The following is a 27,557-nucleotide window of genomic DNA, read 5'->3' as shown; positions in this document are numbered from 1 at the left end:
TTAAATAATCCAGTCAATAAAAATATACTTGCATAGAAAAATCTGTTTTTCAGATACTTTAATCGGGTAATCTGCTTTTGCGTACTTCTTCAGAAATATACACAATCATAGTTCTTTATAAATTTAGCAGCTGATATAGAATAATTCGAAGTCTAGTTAGAGTTGGCCTGTAAGTGTTTATGGTACAAGTAGTTACTTGAAAAAGCAAATATTGGGTGTATAAAAGATAGCATTCTTGTGAAACAGTAAAAATCAACCTCATTTCCTCGTAATATTAGCTGTAAATGCTTCTTGCAGATTAACAAAGCTCTGGCGTGTGGTCCTACGTCACCTATAATCCTTTGTAAGGTTCGTGTTGTCCTATAAATTATCGATATACATACTAAGTCCCTAGTTACAGCCTAAGCTTTTAGTTTCAATGAGAGGATTTCAGTGTTCAAATAGTGATTGTAGCCTCGTATAATAAACCAAATGGAAATAACCCAAGTGTTGATGCACCCAAAAAACCAGTAATACTTCAAAAATACTTTGAAAAAGGTTATAAGGCTAAATTATTCTTCTAGCATAGAAAAAAAGTTTAGCAAGTGGACCTATGGTCCATATAGTCAGTCGTTTGTGAACTTCGTCTTGTCCTGTGAATTGTCAATATATTGATAAATGGTTATATATTTTTTTTTAAAAAAAAAGAAGGAACAATGTTGGTTAGCGTCCAGTTATGGACCCATCGATAAAGGAATTTCAGTCTTTATAGACACACAATAATTTTCGTTACACTAAAAATTTGGCCTCGTATAAAGGTAAATAGTCGAAATGATAAACATTTCGTGTACTTTATCCAGTAAGCCTTAGCTAGAAATACAATAACAGCGTTACAGACATAAAAATTAAGCAAGCTTTGATATTCTAGTGGCACATAATAAATATAAAATATCCTTTAAAATACTCTGACAAATAGTTGTGGGTTATCTGAGATCAAAATTTTTAAGGCCTCTCTCCTGCATAAATAGTCTCTAGAATTCACTAAGCCTCAAAATAATATTTGGTACATAAAATAAATCACATCATCTCCAAACAGCAAAAAGAAAAATATATGGATGGAGCCCTACCTGATATATATAGGAAACTTTATCTAGTATAAAAGTAACAAAATACTCAGCAAACTCTAAAATAAACAAACTTTCCTACGTAGCAGGCGTAACCTGACCTAAATAAATACATATAGAAAAACAGAACCAAAAATAGCATAGTGGAAATCAGTAAACCCTAATAATAATAATAATAATAATATATTCTGTGGCTTACATTTTAGCTAAAAGTACTTTTTCTTTAGTGTTTTTGAAAAAAATTAAATAAATACTAAACTCTAAGTTAAAAATTTGTAAATGTATATATGATACAAAACAAAATAAATAAAAATAAATACAAGCCCTGCCAAAAAATCAGTAAAAAAGTTGAAAACATCTCTTTGTGCATCCAAAATATAATAACAAATCCTTCCTGACTGGATTAAATTGTGTTATTTGAGTAATATTAAGCCTAAACTTGTAAAATAAAAGGTAAAACTTGACGAAACACACTTCATGTGTACAAAATTTAATTCAAACCACATCTAAATTGTGTTATTTGAGTAAACTAGAGAATAATCCTGTAACCTTGGAAAAAATCTCTCTCTCTCTCTCTCTCTCTCTCTCTCTTTCTCTCTCTCTGTGTGTGTGTGTGTGTGTGTGGATGTGTGTGTGTGTGAGTGCGTGTGTGTCCAAAATGTAATAAAAAAACACGTTCAAATCGTGTTATTTGAGTAAATATTAGGCTAAACTTGTGAAATAGTGAAATAAACAAATAAAAGTTGAGAACACACACTTTGTGTGTCGAAAATATAACTAAAAATCTTTCCTGAATAGTATAAATAGTATTATTTTGGTCAAAATAGGTATAAATTTGTAAAATAAACAGATAAAAGTTGAGAACACACAATTTGTGTGTCGAAAATGTAACTAAAAATATTTTCTTAACAGATTAAATTGTGTTATTTGAGTAATAATAAGCCTAAACTTGTGAAATAAACAGATAGAAGTTGAGAACACACACTTTGTGTGTCGAAAATCTAACTAAAAGTCTTTCCTGAACAGATTGAATTGTGTTATTTTGATAAAAATAAGGATAAGCTGGGAAATTGTTTGACATAAAGTCAAAGTTTGGTAAAAAATAAACTCAATATTACATTAAATAGCACACAGTAACATAAATTTACTCCCTAAATCAATAATCAAAAGGTCCTAGGTTCGTTACCCCATGATAAAAGCAAATGGTGAAAACTGTAGGCCCCGTCCCTGATAGCTCTCCCTTCTTCATAGTACAAATAAAAAAAACCCTTACGCTTCGTTCTCCTTGTTCAAGGTAAAATTCTCGCTCCAATCTAATTGGGTATCCAAAAATCCTTTTTTCTTGTGTTCTCGGTAACCTTGGCTTACTTAGACAGAAACCTGTTCTGACATGCAAGCGTTCTAGCCCAAAACCCGCGCTAAAGCGTCCTGTGCCTTGGGGTAACCCTGAGCGGAATATTAATTGGCGGCGAAAACCGGTTCTACAAGCGACGCATAGCTTCAGAGATTTGACCTACATCGCGCATTCTCAGACATCCTTTGTTCTAGTTTTCTAGAAAACCTTGGCCTACTTAGACAGAAACATGTTCTAGCATGCAAGCGACGCACAGTTTCAAAAAATTTCACCCTTGCTGCGCATTCCCAGACATCCTTTGTTGTCTGGTTGAATCCCTCCCCTGCCCTACAGTATTGCATACCTTTCCCCTGTTCTTGCGTTCAGATTAGCCTTGGGAAAACCGGTTCTGATTGGTCAATCGGGTTCTTTCTTTGTTCTGGCGTTCTGACGTCATTTGACCTTGACCGCATATCCCTCAAATTCCTTTCTCGTCTACCTGCGCGGAGTTCACAGTCTCCTGTTTCAAACCATCGTCTTTCATACCATAATAACATACATTATTAAATACATTGTACAATATAGGCCTAACCATTTATTACCGTTGCATATCGCGAGTTCGAGTACCGGGACCGTCTTCTTTCGTACCATTAACACCTTTCATAGCGGTTCATAAACCATAAACTCTTATTTTCAATACTATAAACATTAATTATTATAGTTTCATACATTACATACTTTGCAGTAATGTATATAAAAACATATGCATAGCGTTTAGTACCTCTAATTACCTTCTATATACATATTTTTCATAAAATAAATAATTATATATTCATAAAAGTTATAAACATGCAAATATATAAATGTAAAGTATTCTAAGTACATGCTAATTAGTTCTAAGTACGTGCAAATGCGATCTAAATACGTGCAAATAAATTGCGAATATTAAATAGCAACATCCACTAACTAATTCTCCTACTACTGCTATCGATGAACAGCCGCCACCATTTCTGGTCATGGGAGCAAGCAGGGAAAGCTTCATCTGGGATGCTTCTCAGCACATCTGTCGCAGCCGTTTTGGATTGTTGTAATATCTTCATGACGCTTCCCTTTCAGCGGCGTTTACACACGCATTTGTGCCATTCAAAGACACAGCTTCTCGATAATGCCTCGTCACCATAAGCTTGCTGTATCATATTCCATGTTTCACTAGGGCTCTTCCCTAGCTTAACACAGAACTTAATGTTAACTCTCTCCTCAGAATTCACGTTCATCACGTCACTCGTGTAACTTCCAACTAAATGCGCCAGCAAGCCGAACAGTGGGTTGCTGAGCACAGCCCTGCCACGTAGTGAGTTTTCATAGAAACACTTCAAAGGCCATGTCTATTCAGAACACATATCAGCTGACTGAATAACACCCATCAGTCCCGGAACTTTTCTGACAAAGGTTGTATACATAAATATATACATATATAGGGTATATATTTCTCATTTCAGCTGTTCCTGAAGACCTTTACCCTGAACTTGGGGAGTTCTTTGAGGGAGATATAATCCTTCCTGCGAAGGGAAAAGGAGGAATCAGGTTCGAAGAATATCGGTGGCCAAAGGGAGTCATCCCCTACGAAATCAGCAAGGAATATGGTAGGTCTTGGCTTCAAGAAATAATTGTCTTTAAAAGCCACAATAAAATAAGCCTTCTAAATTGAAAAGCCTTGATCTTAGATATATTTACAACGCAACAGAACCAGATCGCTTATTTTTTTTTAATGATTGATTTTAGTGATTGATCAGTACATCGCTCCGGCCGCATCCTCCCCCCCTCTCCCCAAAGTTGCCCCCAGGTAGCAATTAATTTGAGGCTCTGTGAGCCCCGGAGCCGTTTTATGCGGGGTCAAGGCCAGAAAAATTTCGACCTTACATCACCCACCCCGGGAGTCGAACCCTGTCTCCGCGTGGCATTAGAGGCCCTACCGATTAGACAACCGCACTCGTCTCTAATTTTTCCACCTTCAACTTTTTACCTAGAAGGCTCAATCTCCATCTGTTCCCCTGGTTCGGAATCCCTGCATCCGTGCAATGTAGTTGTAGACGGAAAGAAAGAGATTTAAAATTAAACTGTTCTCTTGTCCCTCCTCCTTTCCCATGAGAGTTCGTTCGGTTTATTGTTTGACACTGGCCGCACCTGAACGTACAACACCTGGTAGATACAAAAACTGGAAACCAAAGCAGCGAATTCCTAGGGGGATTGTTCCACGTTGCACTTGATTGATGGCTGCGATTCTAATCTGAACGTGAATCATTGTACCACGTATTTCTTGCTGGTACCGAAAACTTGAGTCTACATTCATTTAGATAGTGCAAAATATTTTTCAAAACGAAACATAACTTGGAGAAAATATAGTCTCATTTTTAGCACGGGACTGGGGGGCGGGAGGCAAAAAAATTATCTAGCCCCCCCGGGGATGAGTGCGGGGGGTATGTCGCCCCCCCGCCCCCCCGGTTCCGACGTCCCTCATACATTACATATACAGTAACTCGTATCACACTTGAAACTTAATTTCTTCATTTCAGATAAGAGTCACGTGCCTGAGCTTACGTCATTAGCGAAGATGGCTCTGAACATGCAGCAGCAAATTACAGTTGCAGCGTGAGCATTTCAATATCAGAATGAAATTTCTGTGCACGCAACCCTCACGATCATTCTGGCATGCAATTGTAATTTGATGCTGCATGTTCAGCGCCATCTTGGGTAATGACGTAAGCTAGGACACGTGACTCTTTTCTGAAATGATAAATCGAAGTATCAAGTTTAATATACCATTCACCATTTGCATCTACATTGTACAGTAACACATTTACTTTAAATGTGTAGCCATATTTATGACTCACCCTATATTTTTTTTTACGTCACAGTTCTTCCATTCTTGGAAATATATAAATTATGATTGGATGAAACTGATGAAGCTACAAGCCGATCTCTGTGAAGAAGTGAATAACACAGGTCAGAAAAGATCGCGGGTTCGAATCTGGTAATTGGTGTTCATTGTCAGTGACCCTCATCAAAGACTGAAACTTGGAACCTTCGATAGGTAGGTAGTTTACCGTTCAACTCACTCGTCCAGCAAGGATCATAATTATACAGGGCGATTCCAAAAGGTCGACTCAAATTCGTAGGGCTATATTTCCTGAATTATACATATGTGAATGATTACATAATATTTGAAAGAGGGGGTGCTTAAGTTTCAAATTATATTTGATTATACTGACGATAAACTTTATAAATGTTCAATGTACCCCCTCCAGCCACACGTGCAACATCTAGATGGTAGCTGAATTTGTACCACACCTGAAGAAGAATGTATTGTGTCAATGAGTTCACGGCAGTTGTTATAAGGTTTTTTAGGTCGTTGGTATGTGTTACATAAACTGCTTCTCGAAACACAAAAGTAAGTTTTACTGTCTATGAAAGTAAATTTCACAGTTAATTTTGAATTTGTTTCCTAATTTCATTTTCATTTCTTTTGACTGGTTTAAGAGGAATCTGTGTGTATGTGTATTTGTTCCAGCATAACTCTCGAACGCCTGGAGCAATTTGAACCAAACTTGGTACACATATCACTTGCAATCAGAAAAGAAATACTGTGTGGTAAGACACCCCTGGCACCCCTAGGGGTGGGGGTGGGAAGGGGGTGACGTAAAATGACCGATATTAGTGTGGAATCCAAAGTTTTCGGGGTCGCTAAGATGAATAGTGACACTCCCAATGCCGTTCAACTCTAAGTTTATTTTACGCTATAGTTAGAATTCATTATTTTCCTGTCTAGTAGAAGATTGGGAAAATAAATACCCCGGCCAACGCCGGGCAATCAGCTAGTATATGGATAATGTGAATGTTTTAAACTCTTGTTCGTAAAATAAATTTCACAGTTGTGAAATTAAATTTTATTTCATACAGCAAGAGAAAACCGACAACTATACTCTGTCCCGGCTATATCTGGAGCAAGGGATCGAAAGCAAGTCTTTGCGCAAGTAATGACGCGATACGGCTGCACAATGAACACGTGAGAGGAAACGGGACTTCGTGGAGGAGGAAGCTACTGCAGCTTTCCCAGCAGCGTGTACTCTTTCGCTGTGTCCACTTGATTTACCCCACTATACGGGTCTTGCTCTAGAGATAACTGGGACAGAGTGGTCCGCCAACCTTACCACAACAATGAGACAAGAACAGAAATTGATAGTTTTAATAGATTTTTTACATGACGTATGCCTGAACAGTGTCCATGGCAGAAACAAGCGATAGCCTTAGTGAATGGAAATGCAGTGAAAGATGTTTTGTTTTTCCTGCGGCAGGCGTCTTCTCGGCGCTCTTCTCTGCCTCGCCGAGGGAGACACGCTGTACGGACAGCGGTCAAGGTAAGCCCTCGCCTCACCGGCTCTGGAACTTTCTCCTCCTTGTGTTGTTGTGTGGGGACATTAAGTTGAACCCAGGCCCCATGCCGATGGGAAACCGATTCAACGCTTACTATCAAAATGTGCAGAGCATTAAAAATAAACTCACTGACTGCACTATGGAAATTGCAGATTTTATGAAACAAGATTGCATTGCAATTACCGAGACGTGACCTAACGACAGGGTTCTTGATTGCGAACTGCAATTTTAACAAAACTTCAACATATACAGGAAGGATAGAGGATCAAGGGGCGGGGGAGTGATGCTTTGTGTGAATAGCAAGTGGAAAAGTGTGGTGCGAGGTGACCTAGAGCGTGATTGTGAAATTCTATGGGTGGAGGTGCTTCTCGCCAAAAAAGCAAATAATTCATTGTCTGTTTTTATAGACCGCACAAAACATGCCCTCCGGCAGTTCTAGAGGCTTGCTACGATTCTGTGCTGTCAGCATCCTCTATGGGAGATCTAATTCTCTTCGGAGACTTTAACCTTTCTATTACATGGAAAGACTCCACGCACGGCATTGCAATAGACAACCAGGACAACTATTTCATGGATTACTTCATTCATGGTCTCGGACTTCACCAGCACAACTTGCACAATACTCGGAAAAACAGCAACCTTGACTAAATTGTTTCCTCCCTCCATTCAGGGCACGTCACCCCTCCGAGAAACCTCATCCCTTCGGACCACGAATCGCTGGACGCTGCATTCTGGCTCCCGGACTACCTGAGGAGTCAACGACCTCTCACCCCCTGACGCAAACACCTCGTTTGGCACAAAGCACCCTGGGGCGACATCCGTTCGGCGCTGGATTCCATGCCTTGGACGATTCTGGAAAGTGGAAGTTTGGAGGAAGCGTGTGACGTGCTGAGAGATGTAATTCACGCAGCAAAAAAATATTACGTGCCACTTAAGAAAACTAAATCATGCAAGTTTCCTTCTTGGTTCGACTCTGAACTCTTACTTGCCCTGGGAAACCGAAAAAAGGCCTGAGATCTCTGGAAAAAAATCATAACTAGAACACTCGAAAAACCTTCACCGATTTAAGACTCCACTGTAAAAAAACTTCAGAAAATTAAATACAAAGAATACACCGGAGCTATCTCAAACAACATCAAATCAAGTCCCAAATGTATTTGATCACTCATCAACTGAGGGAGGCAAAATCCCCGAATACGTTTCGAAGTAGGCATGACTCAGCACACGCAGAGCGTCCTGACAGAGCTGATCTCTTTAACTCCTTTTTCTCTTAAAATATAGTGTCAAATACACCGGCTTCTTCTCTTCCTAATCTCACTCCAGTTTGCTGTCACTCTCTGACATCTCTCTCCACGTCTCCGGGAGAAGTTCTAAGCATCCTATCTTCGTTGCCTGAAAATCGCGCAAATGGTCCTGACGAAATCCCTTCTATTTTCCTCAATAACACTGCTTCTTCTCTCGCTATTCCCTTCTCTATTTTATTAAACAGATGCTTCAATGAGGCAACATTTCCGGATTCATGGGAAATGGTTAATGTGGTACCGTTATATAAATCTGGGGACAAGTATGCTGTTGCTTCTTATAGACACATTTCCCTGTTGTCACCATTTTCTATCGCCTGCGAAAAAATAATAAAGGACAGACTTTACAAATTCACCTCTCCATACATAAATACAACACAGCACTGCTTTTACCAGTCAGCTCCTGCATAACTTTCTTGAGCATCGTATTATTTGACGCTATCAACTGTATATCTAAAAAGTCCCAACTGGATGTTATATATATATATATATATATATATATATATATATATATATATATATATATATATATATATATATATCTTGATTTCTCCAAAGCCTTCGACTCTATAAACCATAACTATGTCTTACATAAATTATCTCATCGTTTTAATATTCATGGGAAACTTCTCTCTCTGCTCAAACACTATCTCCGAAACAGACAACAAAAGGTTGTACTTTCCGGAACTTCTTCTTCTTATCGAGCTGTATCTTCTGGTCTTCCCCAAGGCAGTGTTCTTGGACCTCTTCTCTTTAACCTCTATCTTGATGGTCTTCCTTCTTTTGTTCGCCGATGATTGCAAAATATACAGTAAAATATCAAATTTAAATGACATGGCACTGTTGCAAAAGAACATAGATTCCCTAATAAAGTGGTGTGAAATAAGGAACCTGAAACTTAATCCTCAGAAATGTACCACCATGACCTTCTCCTTAAAGAAAAATACATTTAATACGCAATATTTCATAGAAAACAATTGCGTTCAAAGGGTTGCTGCACAGAAGGATTTAGGCGTCATATTTGATGAGAAACTCTCATTTTGTGACCACATCTGTGCAGTCATTAAGGGTTCCATGCGTATGTTGGGTCTCCTCTATCGTTTAATAAAATAATCAACCTGTCTGCTCTCGGCACTTTTTACAAATCTCTCGTTTCGCCAAAACTTGAATACTGTTCTCCTATCTGGTCTATGGTATGCCCCTCAAAATTAGATAGACTAAATATCTTTCTGGCCATTGTTTGTCACCGAATTCCATCCACAAAACATTTCCATCCTCCTGAAAATGCTAAATATCCATACCCCTCATGATAGACACAAACTTGCAGACCATATTTTCCTCCATAAAATAACAAATGGGAACAGAAGAACTGATCGTCTTCTTCAAGAAATTCAATTTCGAGTACCTGCCCGTACCACAAGTAGCACTCAGCTTTTCACATATCAGAAACCAAGATTAATGCCCGGTTCGCTCAACCATCTTTAAAACGTTCTTAACGAGTTGATAGTTAACGCATCACTAAAATCTTAGCAGCCTGTTAAACTTTTAATGTTCGCTCAAGCGATTTTATAGGCCCGTTAACTAACGACATGTTAGAGACGTTTTGCTTTGATGCCTTACTATTCTCATACTTTGATACGAGAAATGCAACGTTTTCATTGGCTGCACCGTGGACAGTAGACTGTGCGTAAGCGGATTTGGGCTTTTTGTATGAAATCCCAGGAACAAAAATAAATAAAGTAATGTGTAACACAAATATATGTTTAAGAAATGAATGTTAGTTAGGTATTTACGTCCGCACACCGAAAATATTATGTATTAGGATTAACAGTTACATTGTAACTTCGTAAGTTAGATTTAAATGCCTACCGACTGCCAATACAAGATCATAAATATATAAATAAAAATTACTGTTATAGGTTAGGGTAATCTGTTTGAAGTTTTATAAATTTAATTATATTAAAATGGCATTGCAAAAGAGGCCTAAAGGTGGAAATGAACGTGTGTTTGCTATAATAATTTTCCTCAACAAAAGACAACATTTCACGAAATGTACACCATGCATAACTTAACTTACTATGCCATGGCAATTAAATAATATGTAAATATTGCAAGTCACTTCTATTGGCATTGCAAACAAGAAATCTACTGTTTCCAAATAATCACTGACAAAAAATGAAGGCACGTAAAATGTTTAACCAGTATGATTACCGTTCATGCATATGTACAAGGGAGGTTTCTGAATCGTTGTGTTTTTGTCTCGTACAAATATTTTTGAAAGAAAAAATATATATAATACAATACGATATTTAATATTTGATTTATCATAAATGGTAAAAAGGACAAGTACACTGTTAGACAGTATCCTCACCACTTGTACGAACGTACCGTGCAAAGAATAATTTCCGAATGCGTGGTAGTGTGTTTTACAAATATGCATACTTTTACAATGTCCATGCACGAAACTACATTACCAGAAACAGCTTAGGATTAAGCTTTTTTCTTAATGAAACATACATGTGTACTACGGTATTTTACATTATGTTTGGTTATTCATTATGTGATGAAATTGTAGTCATTCAGAAAATGTACCTTGTACATGGAAAGGTTGATTAATATGATATTTTATTTGACATTTGATTTATCGTAACTGGTAAAAAAAAAACAAGTGCACTGTTAGACAGTACCATTACCACTTGTATTGTACGTATGTACAAGGAAAAATTTCCGAATGGATGGTAGTGTGTTTTTCAAACAAATATGGATACTCTTACAATTTCCATGCACGAAACGACAACACCTTTGACCTGCTTAGGACCTGAAGCTTTTTTCCTTAATGAAACATATATGTGTAGTACGGTTCTTTACAATATGTTTGGTTATTCATTATGTGATGAAATTGTAGTCATTCAGAAAATGTATCTTGTACATGGAACGGTTGATTAATATGATATTTTACATTTAATTTATCATAACTGGTAAAAAATATAACGAGTGCACTCAGACAATATCATTACCACTCGTACGTATGTACAAGGAATAATTTCCGAATGGATGGTAGTGTGTTTTATGTCAAAATGTCACAATGTCCATGCACGAAACTATATACCTGAAACTGCTTAGGATCTCAAGCTTTTTTTCTTAATGAAACAACATATGTAAGCTATATTACGCGATGAGATGGTAGTCGTTCGTAAATGTACCTTGTACATGTAACGGTTTATTTTTTTTTCTATTTTTAAGTGTTCTTTCAGTTTGTTATGAATACGATTTAATTTCCATTTGCACAGTTATATGTCAGCCCATTTTCAATATACTGCATAATAATTGTTTTGATTATGTGATTATATTAAGACTCACGTTATATTAAACAACATGTTTTATTATACAGTACTTACGTACAGCTACGAGCTAAATAAATAAATAGGTTAGGCAGGGTTTCTTTATTTCTGTACTTGGTTAGGTTAGCCAGGTCAGGTTTGGTGCTTTTAGCATCTCCAGTTTGCTACAGCTGTCCCTAGCCGCTTGTGATTCAGAATATAGAATGATGAACATTTGTGTCAAGCATTCTCGTCACTGCAAAATCATTTTTTTCCATTATGTTAATTGGAGTAGGTGGATAATAATTTGAAAAGTTCGAAAGAACAATTCCCTACTACTTTGAAAGATTGCAAGTTACGTTGTGTAATGTCACAAATTTATTTTGCACTAAAGGAGAGTACAGGACGTGTATTATCTATTTCTAGGACAGTTGCTTCATTTTAATTTTATCTCTTACGTTTTCTGACATTTTTCAGTTTAAAAAACAACATAAAATTTGAATGGTAGTTATAAGCAGACATAAGCATAAACACAATAAACCACGACTTTCTCCAGTTTCTATGTGATCCACTGGAAAACGGCGTGGACGACGACACCGAATATTTTGGTGAATAACTTCACCTTATACAAATTGAAATATGCAAAAGGAGGTTACATTATTTTAAAAAGTCATGCGATATTTTGTGTTTATGGTTACAGTGCATTAAAGGTGGAAGCCACGTTCGTATAATTAACTATAAGCATATATTTTTGGCTCGACAGGCAAAATTAATAAAATTTGAATAATGTGTGATGATCACGATGCCATTATTGACAAAACTTTAAAAAGTATATTGATACAATATTTCTCATTTAACTTACATGTGATTTCTGATTTGCAGTACGAATTTATAATATGAAATACGAAATGGGAAAATTATTTTTGCTGTAGAAAGACATGGTATGGAAATAATGTGTTCAAATCGGTTTGGGATAACATTTCAACACAACAGCTGGCATACTCAATTTCTCCATCTTATTTCCGACACAACACAACGCGCTGTTAAGCACTTTAATGAAGCAAAAGAGTGCCTTTAGATTTAACGACGACATTAGAGGTCTGTTAGCCTTAACGAAGGTTGGAGAAATGCCTCAATGTGCTAATGTAGCGTTAACTTGATTTAACGCTTCTTTAAAATTTAACGCGCGTTGAGCGAACCGGGCATAGGCCTAATACAGCGTTCTCTCTTCCACCCGGCCAATACAACACTCTACCAAACAGAGTTGACATTTTTGAAAACCAGGCAAGTTTTAAAAAGCTATTGTGTAACAACGTATAATTCACTTTATCACATATATGTATTTTAGTTTATGTTATTATTCTTTATTGTTACTTCCATTGTTATTCTTTGTTATTTCAATTGTTATTACATTCCAATGTAAAATGGCCAAAGTTGTAGTTGGAATTCTGTGGTAAATAAATAAATAAATAAATTTAAGTGCATCCAGCAAACACCCGTTATACCTCTCCCACTGAATTCTGCTTCATGCAATTTCCATACATTCTTCCAGGCGACCAACAACGCAAGCAACTTCTCAATGCCATGGATTTCTACAGAAAGGTCACTTGCATCAATTTTGTGAGGAGAACGACCGAGCCAGACTACGTCATCTTCTCGATCGGCAGGGGCTGCAGCTCCCACGTGGGGCGCCAAGGAGGGTCCCAGAAGGTGGTGCTCAACAACCCGGGCTGCATGCGGCTGGGCACCATCGAGCACGAAATGATGCACGCCGTCGGATTCATCCACGAGCACTCGAGACCCGATCGGGACGCCTTTGTGGACATCAAATGGAACAACATCAATGACAGTAAGTACAGGGATGTCGGAAATTTGATATCGCGATATATCGTCCCCACGATATATATCGCCAAAATATCGTGCCGATATATCATCGACACTATATAGATCGCTAAAATATCGTGACGATATATCGCCAAAATATCGTGCAGATATATCATCGACACTATATATATTGCTAAGCTATCTTGACGATATATCGCCAAGACGATATATATAGCTAAAATATCGTTACGATATATCGCCAACACGACATATATCTTAATTGCGACGATATATCGCCGACACTATATATATCACCAAAATATCGCCAACACAATATAACAAGATGGCGGATTTTACTGGGAGCGTGTTTCTTCGCTCTGCAAATTGTTGTGTTATTTTCTTGGTGTTGTGTTTCATTTGTGTTTTTCAATACCACGTACGTGTGAATCATCTCTGAAGTAACTTGATCAATGGTGGCTCATTGTTTGTGACGTGGAAAATAGGAAATAGGAACTTTCTTTTTCCGACCGCTGGAACTTCTTCTGGCCTGACCACAGCCATGATGGGACTACGGACGCCCGAGGACCAACGACCGCGATGTAAGCCATCCACGTCGGTTACTTTCAGTCAACCCGGGACCCTTCCAAGGAAACGATACTGTTTTTTCCGTGTATTACCAGAATGTGCAAAGTATAAAAAACAAATTTTCTGACTGTGACATTCACTTAAGCGAGCTATTACAATATGACTGTTTAGTTTTCACCGACGACACGGTGATGGAAAGTGAATTTCCATTTTTAAAACATTTCAACGTATTTAGAAATGACTGTGCAAGTCGTCGTGGTGGAGGAGTGATGATCTGCGTTAATGTTAAATGGAATTGCAAAATACGAGGAGACCTAATCAAGGACTGTGAAATTATTTGGATAGAACTCAATATTCAAAAAAACAAAAACTACTCATTGGATCGTATTATCGCCCACATAAAAACTTTCCCATTTCCATCCTGGAAGCCTGCAGGGATTCTGTATTAGCAGAAATGTAAAATGGTGATATTATGTTATTTGGTGATTTCAACCTGTCCATCAATTGGGAAAGCCCAAATACGGGAAGTATAAACTGTCAAAATGATCAGTGGTTTATTGATACGTTCGTTGGGTTAAACCAGTTCAACATGCATAAAACACGTGGTGACAGCAACCTTGACTATGTAATGGCAACCCTGCCTGATATGTAGGTAACTCCAGGACAAAATCTTCTAACCTCCGATCATGACTCACTCGACGTCATAACGCACCTGCCTACCATGAAGAAAGATAAGAAATCCGCCAAGCAGAACCAACTACCCCACCACCTATGGCGAAAAGCTCCATGGAATGTCATCCAGTGTGCGCTCAACGCCTACCCTTGGTTTTTGTTGATGGAAGAGGAAGTGAATGAAGCCGTTGAGAACCTTTTTGAAATTCTGCATGCCACGATAAAATACATCGTGCCCACTGCGAGACCGAGATCTACCAAATACCCCGTCTGGTTCGACAGAGAAGTTCTCTTTGTGTTAAAATGCGAGATGGCCGCCAGCTGTAGAAAGCTGTCGGATCGCGCTCCGCATAAGATTGCATTTTCTGTGTTCTCAGTTTATTTCTTTATTGTGGTACTTTGCACGGGTGTTAAGCTATTGCTATTGAACAGTACCGACGGTAAAAGCATTAGCCCGAATGAGTGGAAATGCAGTGAGAGGTGTTCCAGCAGCAGGCGTCCTCCCGACGCTTTTCTCTTCTTCGCAGAGGGAGACACGTGCAACGGACAGCGGCCAAGATAAGCCCCCGCCTCACCGGCTCTTGAACTTTCTTTTTCTTGTGCTGCTGTGTGGAGACATTAAGTTAGACCCAGACCCCAGGCCAATGGAAAACAAATTCAGTGCATACTATCATAATGCCCAGAACATAAAAAATAAACTTTCTGACCACTTCGGAATTGGGAGAATTTATGGAGCAGGACTGTATTGTAATAACCGAAACGTGGCTCAATGATAATGTACTGGATTACGAACTGCCTTTTTCAAAATATTTCACTATGTACAGGAAAGACCGAGGCTCAAGGGCGGGGGAGTGATGCTTTGCATAAATAACAAATGGAATAGTGTGGTCCCAAGTGACCTGGATCGTGACTGTAAAATTCTGTGGGTTGAGATGCTTTTCGGCAAGAAAAACAAACTTTTCATCGGTTGTTTTTACAGGCCACACAAAACGTGCCCCGTAGCAGTTCTGGAGGCTTGCTACGATTCTGTGCTGTCAGCATTCTCTATGGGCGACGTAATTCTTTTCGGAGACTTCAATCTGTCAATTACATGGATAGACTGCACGCATGGCTTTACAAACGACAAGAACGACACGTACTTCATGGATCACTTCATACATGGCATCAGACTTCAACAGCACAATATGTTCAATACACGAAAAGACAATAACCTGGACTACATTCTCTCATCACTCCCTTCAGCGCACATCACCCCTTCGAGAAACCTCATCCCTTCTGACCACGAATCGCTGGACGCTCTATTCTGGTTCCCGGACCACCTGGAAAGTCAACGACTTTCCACCCCTCGACGCCAATACCTTGTTTGTCGCAAAACACCCTGGGGTGACATCCATTCGGCACTGGATTCCAATCCCTGGACAATCCTGGAGAGTGGAAGTGTCGAAGAAGCGTGTGACGTGCTTACTGATGTCATTCATGCAGTGATGAAGGATTATGTGCCACTGAAAAAAACGAAATCAAGCAAATACCCTTCCTGGTTCGACTCTGAGCTCTTGCTTGCCCTTGGAAACCGAAAAAAGGCCTGGGATCTCTGGAAACATTTTCCTAATGAATACACACGGAAAACTTTCACCGACTTAAGATGTCACTCTAAACAATTGCAGAAGACCAAATACAGGGAATACATCGGTGCTATCACAAACAATATCAAATCAAATCCCAAACGTTTTTGGTCACTAATCAACTCAAGGAGGCAAAATTCCCGAATACCTTGGAAAGTAAAACATGACTCAGTATGCGCAGAGGGCCCTAACAAAGCTAATCTTTTTAACTCTTTTTTCTCCATAAATACAACCTCGAATACACGGCTCCATCCCTTCCCAACCTCCGTCCAGTTTGCTGTCATTCTCTAACGTCTCTCTCCACGTCTCCAGAAGAAGTGCAATACATCCTACCTTCAATGCCTCAAAATCGCGCCAATGGTCCTGATGAAATCCCTTCTATTTTCCTAAAAAAAAAAACGCTGCTTCTTCTTTCGCTATTCCCTTCTCTATTTTATTAAACAGATGCTTCAATGAAGGTACATTTCCAGATTCATGGAAAAATGATAACGTGGTACCATTATATAAATCTGGAGACAAGTGTGCTGTTTCTTCTTATAGGCCTATTTCCCTTCTTTCACCACTTTCTATCGCCTGTGAAAAGATAATAAAGGACAGACTTTACAAATTCACCTCTCCATACATAAATACAACACAGCACGGCTTCTTACCAGGCAGCTCCTGCTTAACCAACTTAAGCATTTTATTATCTGACGCTATCAACTCTATATCCGAAAACTCTCAACTGGATGTAATATATCTGGATTTTTCGAAAGCGTTTGACTCTCTAAACCACAATTTCCTGCATCATAAATTATTCCACCGTTTCAATATTCATGGAAACTTTCTCTCTCTGCTCAAGCACTACCTCCAAAACAGACAACAAAAATTTGTTCTTTCCGGAATGTCTTCTTCTTATCAAGCTGTATCTTCTGGTGTACCTCAAGGCAGTGTTCTTGGACCTCTTCTCTTCATCCTGTACCTTGATGATCTTCCAGAATATCTTTTCGATTCATGCAAAAACCTTTTCTTGTTCGCTGACGATTGCAAAATATATAGTAAAATCTCCAATTTCAGTGACATGACACTTCTGCAAAATAATTTAGATTCTCTAATAAAGTGGTGTGAATTGTGAAACTTAAAACTCAACCCTCAAAAATGGACCATGATGACCTTCTCCTTAAAGAAAAACACATTTAATACTAAATATTAATATTCATTATTACTTATTTAATACTAAATATTAATTGTGTTCAAAGAGTTGCGGCACAAAAGGACCTGGGCGACATATTTGACGAGAAACTTTCCTTTTCTGAGCACATCTCTACAGTCACAAGGGGTCCAATGCGTATGCTGGGTCTTCTCTATCGTTTCACGAAAATAAACAACTTGACTTCCCTTGGCACCTTTTACAAATCTTTTGTGTCACCTAAAATTGAATACTGTTCTCCGATCTGGTCTATGGCATGCCCCTCAAATTCAGATAGACTAAATTACGTCGTAAATTTCTTCTTGGCCATTGTTCGACACCGAATTCCGTCCACAAAACACTTGAAAAAGTCCATCCTCCTGCAGATGTTAAATATCCAAACTCCTCAAGACAGCCATAGACAGGCTGACCATATCATATATTTCTACATAAAATAGGGAATGGCAACATCAGAAGTGACCGCCTTCTTCAGGAAATTCACTTTCGTGTGCCAGCCCGCTCAACAAGAAGCACTCAACTTTTTGCTTCTCAGAAGCCGAGATTGTGCCTCATCCAGCGCTCTCTCTTCCGTAGGCTGCCCAGTGAATATAATAATCTAGGAAGCCAAATACACATTTTTGAAAACCTGGACTTCTTTAGAAGAAAGTTATCTAAAAGTATGTAAGTCTCTTAACCACATGTAATTTTTTTATGTTATTATTTTTGTTGTATTATGTTATTATTTTTTGTCCTTATGTTCTATATAAACGTTCCAATCTAAAAAGGCTAACGCTGTATTTGGAATCTTCTATTAAATAAATGAAAAAAAAACAGGCTTGGTTACTATCGAAGCAGCACCCTAACGTTCACACTCACGGTACCTATTGTGAGATCAGACGTCACTCAAAATACCTACTCAAAAAAATATAGTGAACATATAAATAACATAACAACCGAATGTATTACAAACCCAAAGAGATTCTTCACATTACTAAATTCAAGAAATCCAAGCCCACGTATACCTAAAGAAATTGTTCATAATACTAATATTGCTTGTGGAGAAGAAAGAGCCGACCGAACATGTCAATGCTTTTTTCCTGAGAACTTCTCCCCTCTCTCAGTTTCCGATCCTCTCCCCCACTTAAATGCTGTCTGTCCTCACACACTATCTTCAATCAAAACGTCTCCCGAGGAAGTAAAATACCTTCTCGCTTCATTGCCCCTCCTCCGGTCCCTAGGTCCAGATGAAATCCCCACAATATTCCTGCGTAAAGCTGCCGACTACTTGGCTCTTCCCCTGTCTGCCTTACTCAACAAATGTTTCTCTGAGGGTGTGTTTCCGAAAACTTCAAACGGGCCAACATTGTGCCCATTCACAAAACTGGAGATAAAGAATGTGTAAAATCCTATAGACCAATCTCACTTCTATCGCCAATATCAATTATTTGTGAAAAAAATCATCAAAAACAGGTTACTTCAGTTTACGTCACCATATATCAATACTGCACAACGTGGTTTTCTTCCAGGCAGCTCTTGCCTAACAAATCTTTCCGTCTTACTTTCGCATGCTGCCAGAGCTATTGATAATAACTCCCAACTTGACACTATATATTTGGATACTTCGAATGCCTTTGACAAAATTAATCATAAATTTCTTCTACATAAATTATCATCCAGATTTAACATCCATGGAAAATTTATCTCTTTACTGCAGGACTACCTCCATGCGCGTGAACAACGTGTTGTTCCTTCAGGTACCTCTTCTAACTTTCTTCCCGTTTTGTCTGGAGTTCTTCAGGGGAGTGTCTTAGGCCCACTCCTATTGCTTCTGTACATGAATGACCTCCCTGAAAAACTGTCCTCCCTCCCTATCAATATACTTTTGTTTGCGGATGATTGTAAACTCTTCAATGAGATCTCATCACATCATGACGTGACGTTTCTTCAAAATGCTCTCACAGAACTTGTTACGTGGCGTCGACAGTGAAATCTAGAATTAAACCCTCAGAAATGCTCTTTCCTTACTTTTCCCTAAAAAAGAACAAAGTGGTGTCTGCTTATCCTATTGAAAACAATCCAATCCAAAAAGTTTCCACTCAAACGGACCTAGGTATTATCATGGATGATAAACTCACTTATAATTATCATATTATAGCTACCACTAAAAAAGCCATGCGCCTTCTTGGTCTTCTATACAGATTTAGTGAAATTCAAAACCCATCATCTCTTGCCTTATTCCTTAAACCTTTCATCTCGCTCATCCTTGAATACTGCTCCCTAATTTGGGCAATGGCCTCAAAAATCACTCACACCAGAATATATTCTGTTCTCAGTTTCTTTCTTGCCATTATTCGCCATGGAATACCTTCTTTCTGACATGTATCCAAATCAGACACCATGCCTGCTCTGAATATTCACTCTTCATCCTTTCGTCGTGATCTAGCTGACATGAAACTTTTATACAAGATAATAAATGGCAAAATCAGAACTGATATCCTAATCAGTGAATGTACACTTAGGGTACCCGAAAAGCAAACGCGAAACCTGCAACTCTTCCACAACTCAACCACTTGGCTATCCCTTCTACGACGCTCCTTGTTTTACAGGCTGCCAGAAATATACAACAAACTTCCCCTGGATATAGGTATTTTCCATCCAGAAATAAATTTTTGTACATTACTGACCAAGAACATGTAAATCTATCCCATCTTGTTATTTGTGTTTATCTTTTGTTTCTACTTTATGTTTTTTCAGTCTAAAATGGCCAAATAATAAATATAACAAATATCGTGACGATATATCGCCGACACGTATATATCGTCAAAATATCCTGTCGGTATATCATCGACACTATATACACTGGTCAAAAAAAGTTTTGCATATTGCAAGTTTTTCATATTCTGCATCACTGACGCCACAAATCTCCATACCTTTGAAGCTCACACATCAACCGAAGGCCAATTCAACACACAAAAGAGCAGGTACAGTCACAGACACTGCCGGCTTGTAACGATTCCATTGAAAGTCAATGTATTAATTACAAGCCGGCAGTTTCCGTGACTGTACATGTCTGTGGCCGGGTTTTGAAGCATGTCTCACGTTTTATCCTCGTGATTCACCCACCGATTGTCTCGCAGTTGGTGAGAAGTGGGGGTATAAAGCACTGGACGTCTCTAGGAAGGTTGTAATGGTTGCCATGGCGTGAGTTTACATTTTAGAAATGCCACGAAACACACTTTCGCCAGTGGATAGAATCAGAATAGTGACTCTACTACAGGAAGGCGTTACCCCCACACCTCCTATACGCCTTCATGGCGTGGTGCTATGCACAGGGGAACACTTTTTTTACACTTTTCACTTTTTACTACAGGAAGGTATGAAGCAAGTGGACGTAGCACATCGGGTAGGGTGTAATCAAAGTGACGTTTGTAGAGTGTGGAGGAAATTCCAGGAGACACATTCAATAGCAGATAGGCCAAGAGAAGGAAGACCACTCAAAACAGTGGTTGCAGAAGACAGGCATATCCTTATTTCAGCCCGCAGACGTCCTACGTCCACAGCAACCCAACTAAAGAAGGATCTCCGTCAGGCCTCAGGGATCATGGTGTACACCCAAACGGTGCGAAACCGTCTGCATGATATAGGGATTGATGCCCGTCGACCTTTGAATGTTCCCCGACTCACTGCACGACATAGGGCAGTACGCGTAAGATGGGCTAGACAACATGAGTACTGGACCCCTGAACAGTTGTCACAAACACTGTTTACAGATGAAGTACGGGTTAGTCTGCACCCCGATGACAACACTATACGTGTCTGAAGGGCAAATGGCCAGCGTTTCAATGAATCGTTCACGATGGAACGCTTCCAGCAACAGGGTGGTTCGGCAATGTTCTGGGCAGGAATCATGTTGGGTCGTCGGACGCCATTAGTTCACATGCAGGGTACTATGGATGCACAGACATACGAAGACATACGAGGACAGTGTTCTTCGACCCGTCGTTAGGGCATTTGCACAGGATGTTGGTGCAGGATTCACGTTGGTGGACGATATTGTACGTCCTCACCGTGCCCGTTCAGTGGAACTTTTCCTTCGAAGGCATGCAATCCGTCGGATGGACTGGCCAGCAGTCTCCTCCCATATGAATTGTATCAAACATGACTGGCATCTTCTGAAACGTGCCATTGCAAACCGTCCTCATCTACCACAAACCCTACGTGATCTGATACACGCTGCCATTCAGGAATGGGACAATCTTCCACAACATGCATTGGATAACCTGGTTTTCAACATTCCTCGTCGTGTTCGAGAATGTCTACGTGTTCGTGGAGGCCACGCACGTTACTGACTAAAAGGTGAGGGGTTTCTGATAGGTTTACTTACCTTGGTAATTGGTGATCTTTTTGTTGCATCTTACTTTGGTTAGGAAAACAACTTTGATTCTTTTGTTTCTTTGGTTATATCTTTCAGAATTTTCTTTTAACTATGTTTTGTGTTTTGTACTTTCATTGCCCTAGTCGGAGGTATCGACATATGTGGCTTCTGTGATGCAGAAAATAAAAATTTTGTCATATGCAAAACTTTTTTTGACCGGTATATACTCTATGTGATCAGAAGTATCCGGACACTGACCTGAAAATAAAGTACAAGTTTGGGCAACCCTCCATCAGAAACACTGGCAGTCAATACAGTGTTGGCCCACCTTTAGCCTTGATGACAGAGTTCACTCTCACAGGCACACTTTCAATCAGGTGCCGGAAGGTTTCCTGAGGAATGGCAGCCCATTCCTCGCAGACCGCCAAAATGAGAAGAGGTATTGATGTGGATCGGTGTAGTCTAGCACGAAGTCGGCATTCCAAAACATCCCAGAGATGTTCTATGGGATTCAAATCAGGACCCTGCGCAGGCCAGTCCATTAGTGAGATGATGTTGTCGTCAAACCACTCCCCCACAAGCCCTGCAGTATGGATGGGTGCTCGGTCGTGTTGAAAGACACAATGGTCATCCCCAAACTGGTCTTTGACGGTAGGCAGCATGAAAGCTGTTAAAATGTCAACGTGTCAACGTAAGCTTGTGCCGTGACATTGCCATGTAAAGCAACAATAGGGCCAAGCCCCCTCCAGGAGAAACATGACCAAACTGTAACCCCGCCACCTCCGAATTTCAATGTCTGCACTGTACAGGATGGCAGAAGTCGTTCACCAGGCATTCGCCACACCCACACCCTACCATCAGATCGCCACATTGTGAACTGTGATTCATCACTCCATACAACGGTTCTTCACTGTTCTATGGTCCAGTTTCGACGCTCCTTGCACCACACGAGGCGGCGTTTGGCATATGTTTGTGTGATGTTTGACTTAAGTAGTATGATTTGTGATATTATTGGCGCGATAAATGATGAACCCCCCTCAGGCAGATTTGGCTACACTTAAAACTTGCTCAACATGCCCATATGAGCTTTTTGCTCAAGTGTGGAACCCTGTCTAATCCAAGATTTTTGTAAAAATGCCCTCGGGAATTTCTGTGAAATGATGAGCCCCCTCAGATTGATTTGTCCACACTTACAAAAGGCACTTCTGTCAGATTGTTGTCCATAAGCTTGTTAAAAATATGCCCCTCTTGATATTTTTTTTGGCTACACTTAAAACTAAGCCAAGATACACACACACACACACATACACCCCCCCCCACACACACACACACAAAGCACATTGTTGAACCCAACTGATATTTTTTATTAAGTGTAGAGTTTTGATTTGAACCCCAAGAAATTTTATATAAATACCAAAGCCAAAAATATTCACACACATACACACACACACACACTAAATATACAAAACACACTGCTTAACCCAACTGATATTTTTTTATTAAGCATAGAATTTTGATTTGAACCCCAAGAAATTTTATATAATAAACAACAACAAAAATGCCAAATCAAAAATATTGTAATCAATGCAATAAGAATATATCCAGCCCCAATTGGGTTAAGCACCAAAACAATTGTAATCCAGATAAAAGCAGAATTCTCACAAAAATATGCCCAAAATGCCATAGAAAATATAACATGAAATATTTCACTTATACTTGTTCTGCACAGTCGTCAACATTTCCAAACAAAATTGATTGGAAATATTTGTGTGATTGCCCTGTATAACTTAGATTGCAAGGCCATATTTTGTAATTTTCTAGACCAGGAGCTAGACCCTGTGCACCAGAAACAGGCCATAAAATACCTCTCCACAAATTATGTGAGCATCATGGAGCACACAATACACTTTACAATTTTGAGAATCTCAATTTAAATTCAGGAACAAGAGATTTGGATTTGATGTATCTGGAAATATCCCTTTTTTCAAAAAATGTCTGCATCTTGAATCAACCTGCAAACAATATTACATGTTAGGCTGGGCTATCTCAACAGCAGAGGCATGCAGCTTAGTGGTTTCCCGCACTCACACTCTGTAAATATATTCCATGATTTTATTATCCTATTAAAGCACCCAATGCTGCAATTTTTATATTTTTGCTGAAGAAGATACATGATTATCTCAGTCATGTTCAACATCTGAGAATTGTATGCATCAAAATATTGCAGGTGATGATTGAAATCTGCACCACTATACAACATCCCACTGTCTGTTGTGACAAATTCTGACCTATGGAACCTGTCCAGATGCATCAGCAAAAATCTGAAATGTTTCCAGTTTGAGCTCTGATTGGGAAGGATCTCAAAATCATAGAATCTCCCCACACTTGCATGATTTGAAAACCATCCGCCATAATAGGAAAAATCAATATAATAATAAAAAACAAAACAACAAACTGTCCCACAATTCTCCTGCAAGAATTATACTTGTGGCACTCAAAATCAGTGATGTATCTCAAGTTTAGATATTTGAAGCTCTGTGTGCTGTGCAGTGCCCAGTGGAACTCTGTCTTATTGTTGATTGAAAATATTGAGAATCTAATTTTGAAATCAGGAATAAGAGATTCAGACCTAATATATTTTGCAACATTTCTTCTATCAAAAAATGACATGTAGCTATTACTCCAAGAATATGTGAATATTGCTCCTACCCAAAAAACTGTGCACAAGACCCAAACTGAACAATCCCTGTTGTGGAAATTGGTACTCACAACAAAATCCAACCCAGAATATATGAATCCTGTGTTTGTAGTTATAAACTCAAATATGTCAAAATAACATATAACAATATTATGATTGAGTTTGAAGTCGGATCAAAGGGCATATATAAATTGTACATGCATTTGTGAACCAAGTAATTGTTCCTGAAGCCCAACAATTCTCTTATGTGTGAATTCAATCTTTCCCAAATATCCAGATTCAGGAATCATACAATTCTGGCATATCTATTATCATAGATTTATCAACATGACTACTGTATATTCTTAATTTTAATAGCATCTGGAATTTTATCATAATCTACATATATACTCTGCTCATCCATGTTGAAATTGCCGGGTGTGCAGGGCTTATTGTAGAGGCCTGGATCCTTGAATTTCTTACCTTGTTGCATGTTGCTTGGTGGCTGATCGATCTCAACAGGTTCTATGTTGAAATTGCCGGGTGTGCAGGGCTTATTGTACAGGCCGGGATCCTTTAATTTCATATCATGTTACATGTTTCTTGCAGGTTGATAGATCTCAACAGGTTCTATGTTGAAATTGCCGGGTGTGCAGGGCTTATTGTAGAGGCCTGGATCCTTGAATTTCTTACCCTGTTGCATGTTGCTTGGGGGCTGATCGATCTCAACAGGTTCTATGTTGAAATTGCCGGGTGTGGAGGGCTTATTGTACAGGCCGGGATCCTTTAATTTCATATCATGTTGCATGTTGCTTGCAGGTTGATAGATCTCAACAGGTTCTATGTTGAAACTGCCGGGTGTGCAGGGCTTATTGTACAGGCCGGGATCCTTGGATCTTCTACCCTATTGCATGTTGCTTGCAGGTTGAATTCATGTCCACTGTCAAGCAACCACCTGAACTCTGTTTCATTCCTAACTGCAAACAGATCATATTCCCGACAAGTCAGAAAAAAAAACAAGCCTGAAATCACACAGCAGTGAATCTGATTTTATGTATTTTGAGAGGTTCCTCCTGTCAAAAAACATTCCTACATTAACTGCTCTATAGATATGTTAAGATTTGAAGGTTGCAGAAAATTGCACCTCAAAGGTTCAAAATATCTTAAATCATGAAATTTTATCTTCTGGCTCAGCAGATACAGAATAATCTCATTTGCATTGATAACACTTGTGATGTATTTTCCTCCCCTAACAAAATCCACACCAGAAAACACCAAGCCTGTATCTGTAGTTACAAATTCAAAATCATCATAAGATTTCAAATGAATATCACAATTTAAATGTTTCCAGTTCTCAGATATGTTAAATGGGATATTAAAACAATACAGTGCTTCAAAATATTTTGTTGTGAACCAGTAATTTTTTCTGTAACAATCATAAAAACCTACAAAGAGCCCAACAATTCTCCCGTGCAGCAGATATATGTATTGTTCCTTCCTGCCCAACAATCCCAGATGCATGCATCCAAATTCACGGCCACAGTCAAGCACCCACCTGAATTCTGTCTCATTTCTAACAGCAAACACATCATATTCACATAAATTGGAAAATACAAGCTTGAACCTATCTACAAGTGATTCTGATTTTACATATTGTGACAAGTTCCTTCTGTCAAAAAACATAGTGCAATCAGTGCTGTGTGTCATCCCTCTAGGACAATGACACATTCAAAAATGCAATGCTGTAATTTTTTAAGGGCATGTTCAACACTATGCCTGAGGATATTGTTCCCCTGCTGCTGATAATCTCTGTTTATTTCCAAATCCCACTGCCGGGGATACATGTTTGATTGTTTGCATTGCGGGATTGATTCCCACTGTACCAACCTATGTATGTATTATTGGGAGTTTAGATAATTGTTTCCCGCACCTGCATGTTTCATTCCAAGAGGTTTTGTCTAGGCACAGTGCAAGGCACTTACTGCTGCAATTTCTGAATTTTTGCCTCAGAAAATACAGAACAAGCTCATTCAGGCATTTGTGCTTTAAATACCCAACAAGATCCGGGTGGAAATCATCTGCACTGAACAAGTGCCCATCATCTGTGGTCACAAATTCAATATTCCTATTAAACAGATTGGGATTGGAAATTATTCTGTTCAAAAATTTAAAATGTACCCAATTTAAGCTCTGATCAGCCATGAGCTCTAAATCATAATCTTCATACCCATCACAACAATTGCTGTACCAACATTCATCAAACAATTTCAACCTGCAGAAATAATAATAGCTCCCAGTGTGGTGATGCACAAACAATCCACAAATTCTCTTAAACTTGTTGTACATAAATGTTTCAAACTTGCTGATGCTCTTCAGTGACAAGTATTGAAAATTCTTGTCACTATCAAGCACCCAGTGCATTTCAGTCTCATTCTGAACTGTAAACAGGTCATTCATGGGAGCTATTATTATTTCTGCAGGTTGAAATTGTTTGATGAATGTTGGTACAGCAATTGTTGTGATGGGTATGAAGATTATGATTTAGAGCTCATGGCTGATCAGAGCTTAAATTGGGTACATTTTAAATTTTTGAACAGAATAATTTCCAATCCCAATCTGTTTAATAGGAATATTGAATTTGTGACCACAGATGATGGGCACTTGTTCAGTGCAGATGATTTCCACCCGGATCTTGTTGGGTATTTAAAGCACAAATGCCTGAATGAGCTTGTTCTGTATTTTCTGAGGCAAAAATTCAGAAATTGCAGCAGTAAGTGCCTTGCACTGTGCCTAGACAAAACCTCTTGGAATGAAACATGCAGGTGCGGGAAACAATTATCTAAACTCCCAATAATACATACATAGGTTGGTACAGTGGGAATCAATCCCGCAATGCAAACAATCAAACATGTATCCCCGGCAGTGGGATTTGGAAATAAACAGAGATTATCAGCAGCAGGGGAACAATATCCTCAGGCATAGTGTTGAACATGCCCTTAAAAAATTACAGCATTGCATTTTTGAATGTGTCATTGTCCTAGAGGGATGACACACAGCACTGATTGCACTATGTTTTTTGACAGAAGGAACTTGTCACAATATGTAAAATCAGAATCACTTGTAGATAGGTTCAAGCTTGTATTTTC

At 38.9% G+C, this 27,557-nt stretch overlaps 1 protein-coding gene across 1 annotated transcript in view; it reads left to right on the top strand.

Moving 5' to 3' along the window:
- LOC145989859 (hatching enzyme 1.2-like) overlaps positions 1 to 27,557 on the top strand; it is a 67,261-nt gene that overhangs the window by 16,202 nt on the left and 23,502 nt on the right. Inside the window, exons 2-3 of the mRNA XM_083125319.1 lie at positions 3,936 to 4,079; positions 13,041 to 13,337. Coding sequence (XP_082981445.1) covers positions 3,936 to 4,079; positions 13,041 to 13,337 — 441 coding nt within the window. The remainder of the gene's footprint in view (positions 1 to 3,935; positions 4,080 to 13,040; positions 13,338 to 27,557) is intronic.

This window comes from Lepisma saccharinum, chromosome 7, assembly GCF_977018435.1.
Source record: "Lepisma saccharinum chromosome 7, izLepSacc3.1, whole genome shotgun sequence".
Classification (NCBI taxonomy): Eukaryota; Metazoa; Arthropoda; class Insecta; order Zygentoma; family Lepismatidae; genus Lepisma; species Lepisma saccharinum.
Note: the sequence above shows the minus strand (reverse complement) of the source record. Positions and strands in the feature narration are given on the sequence as shown.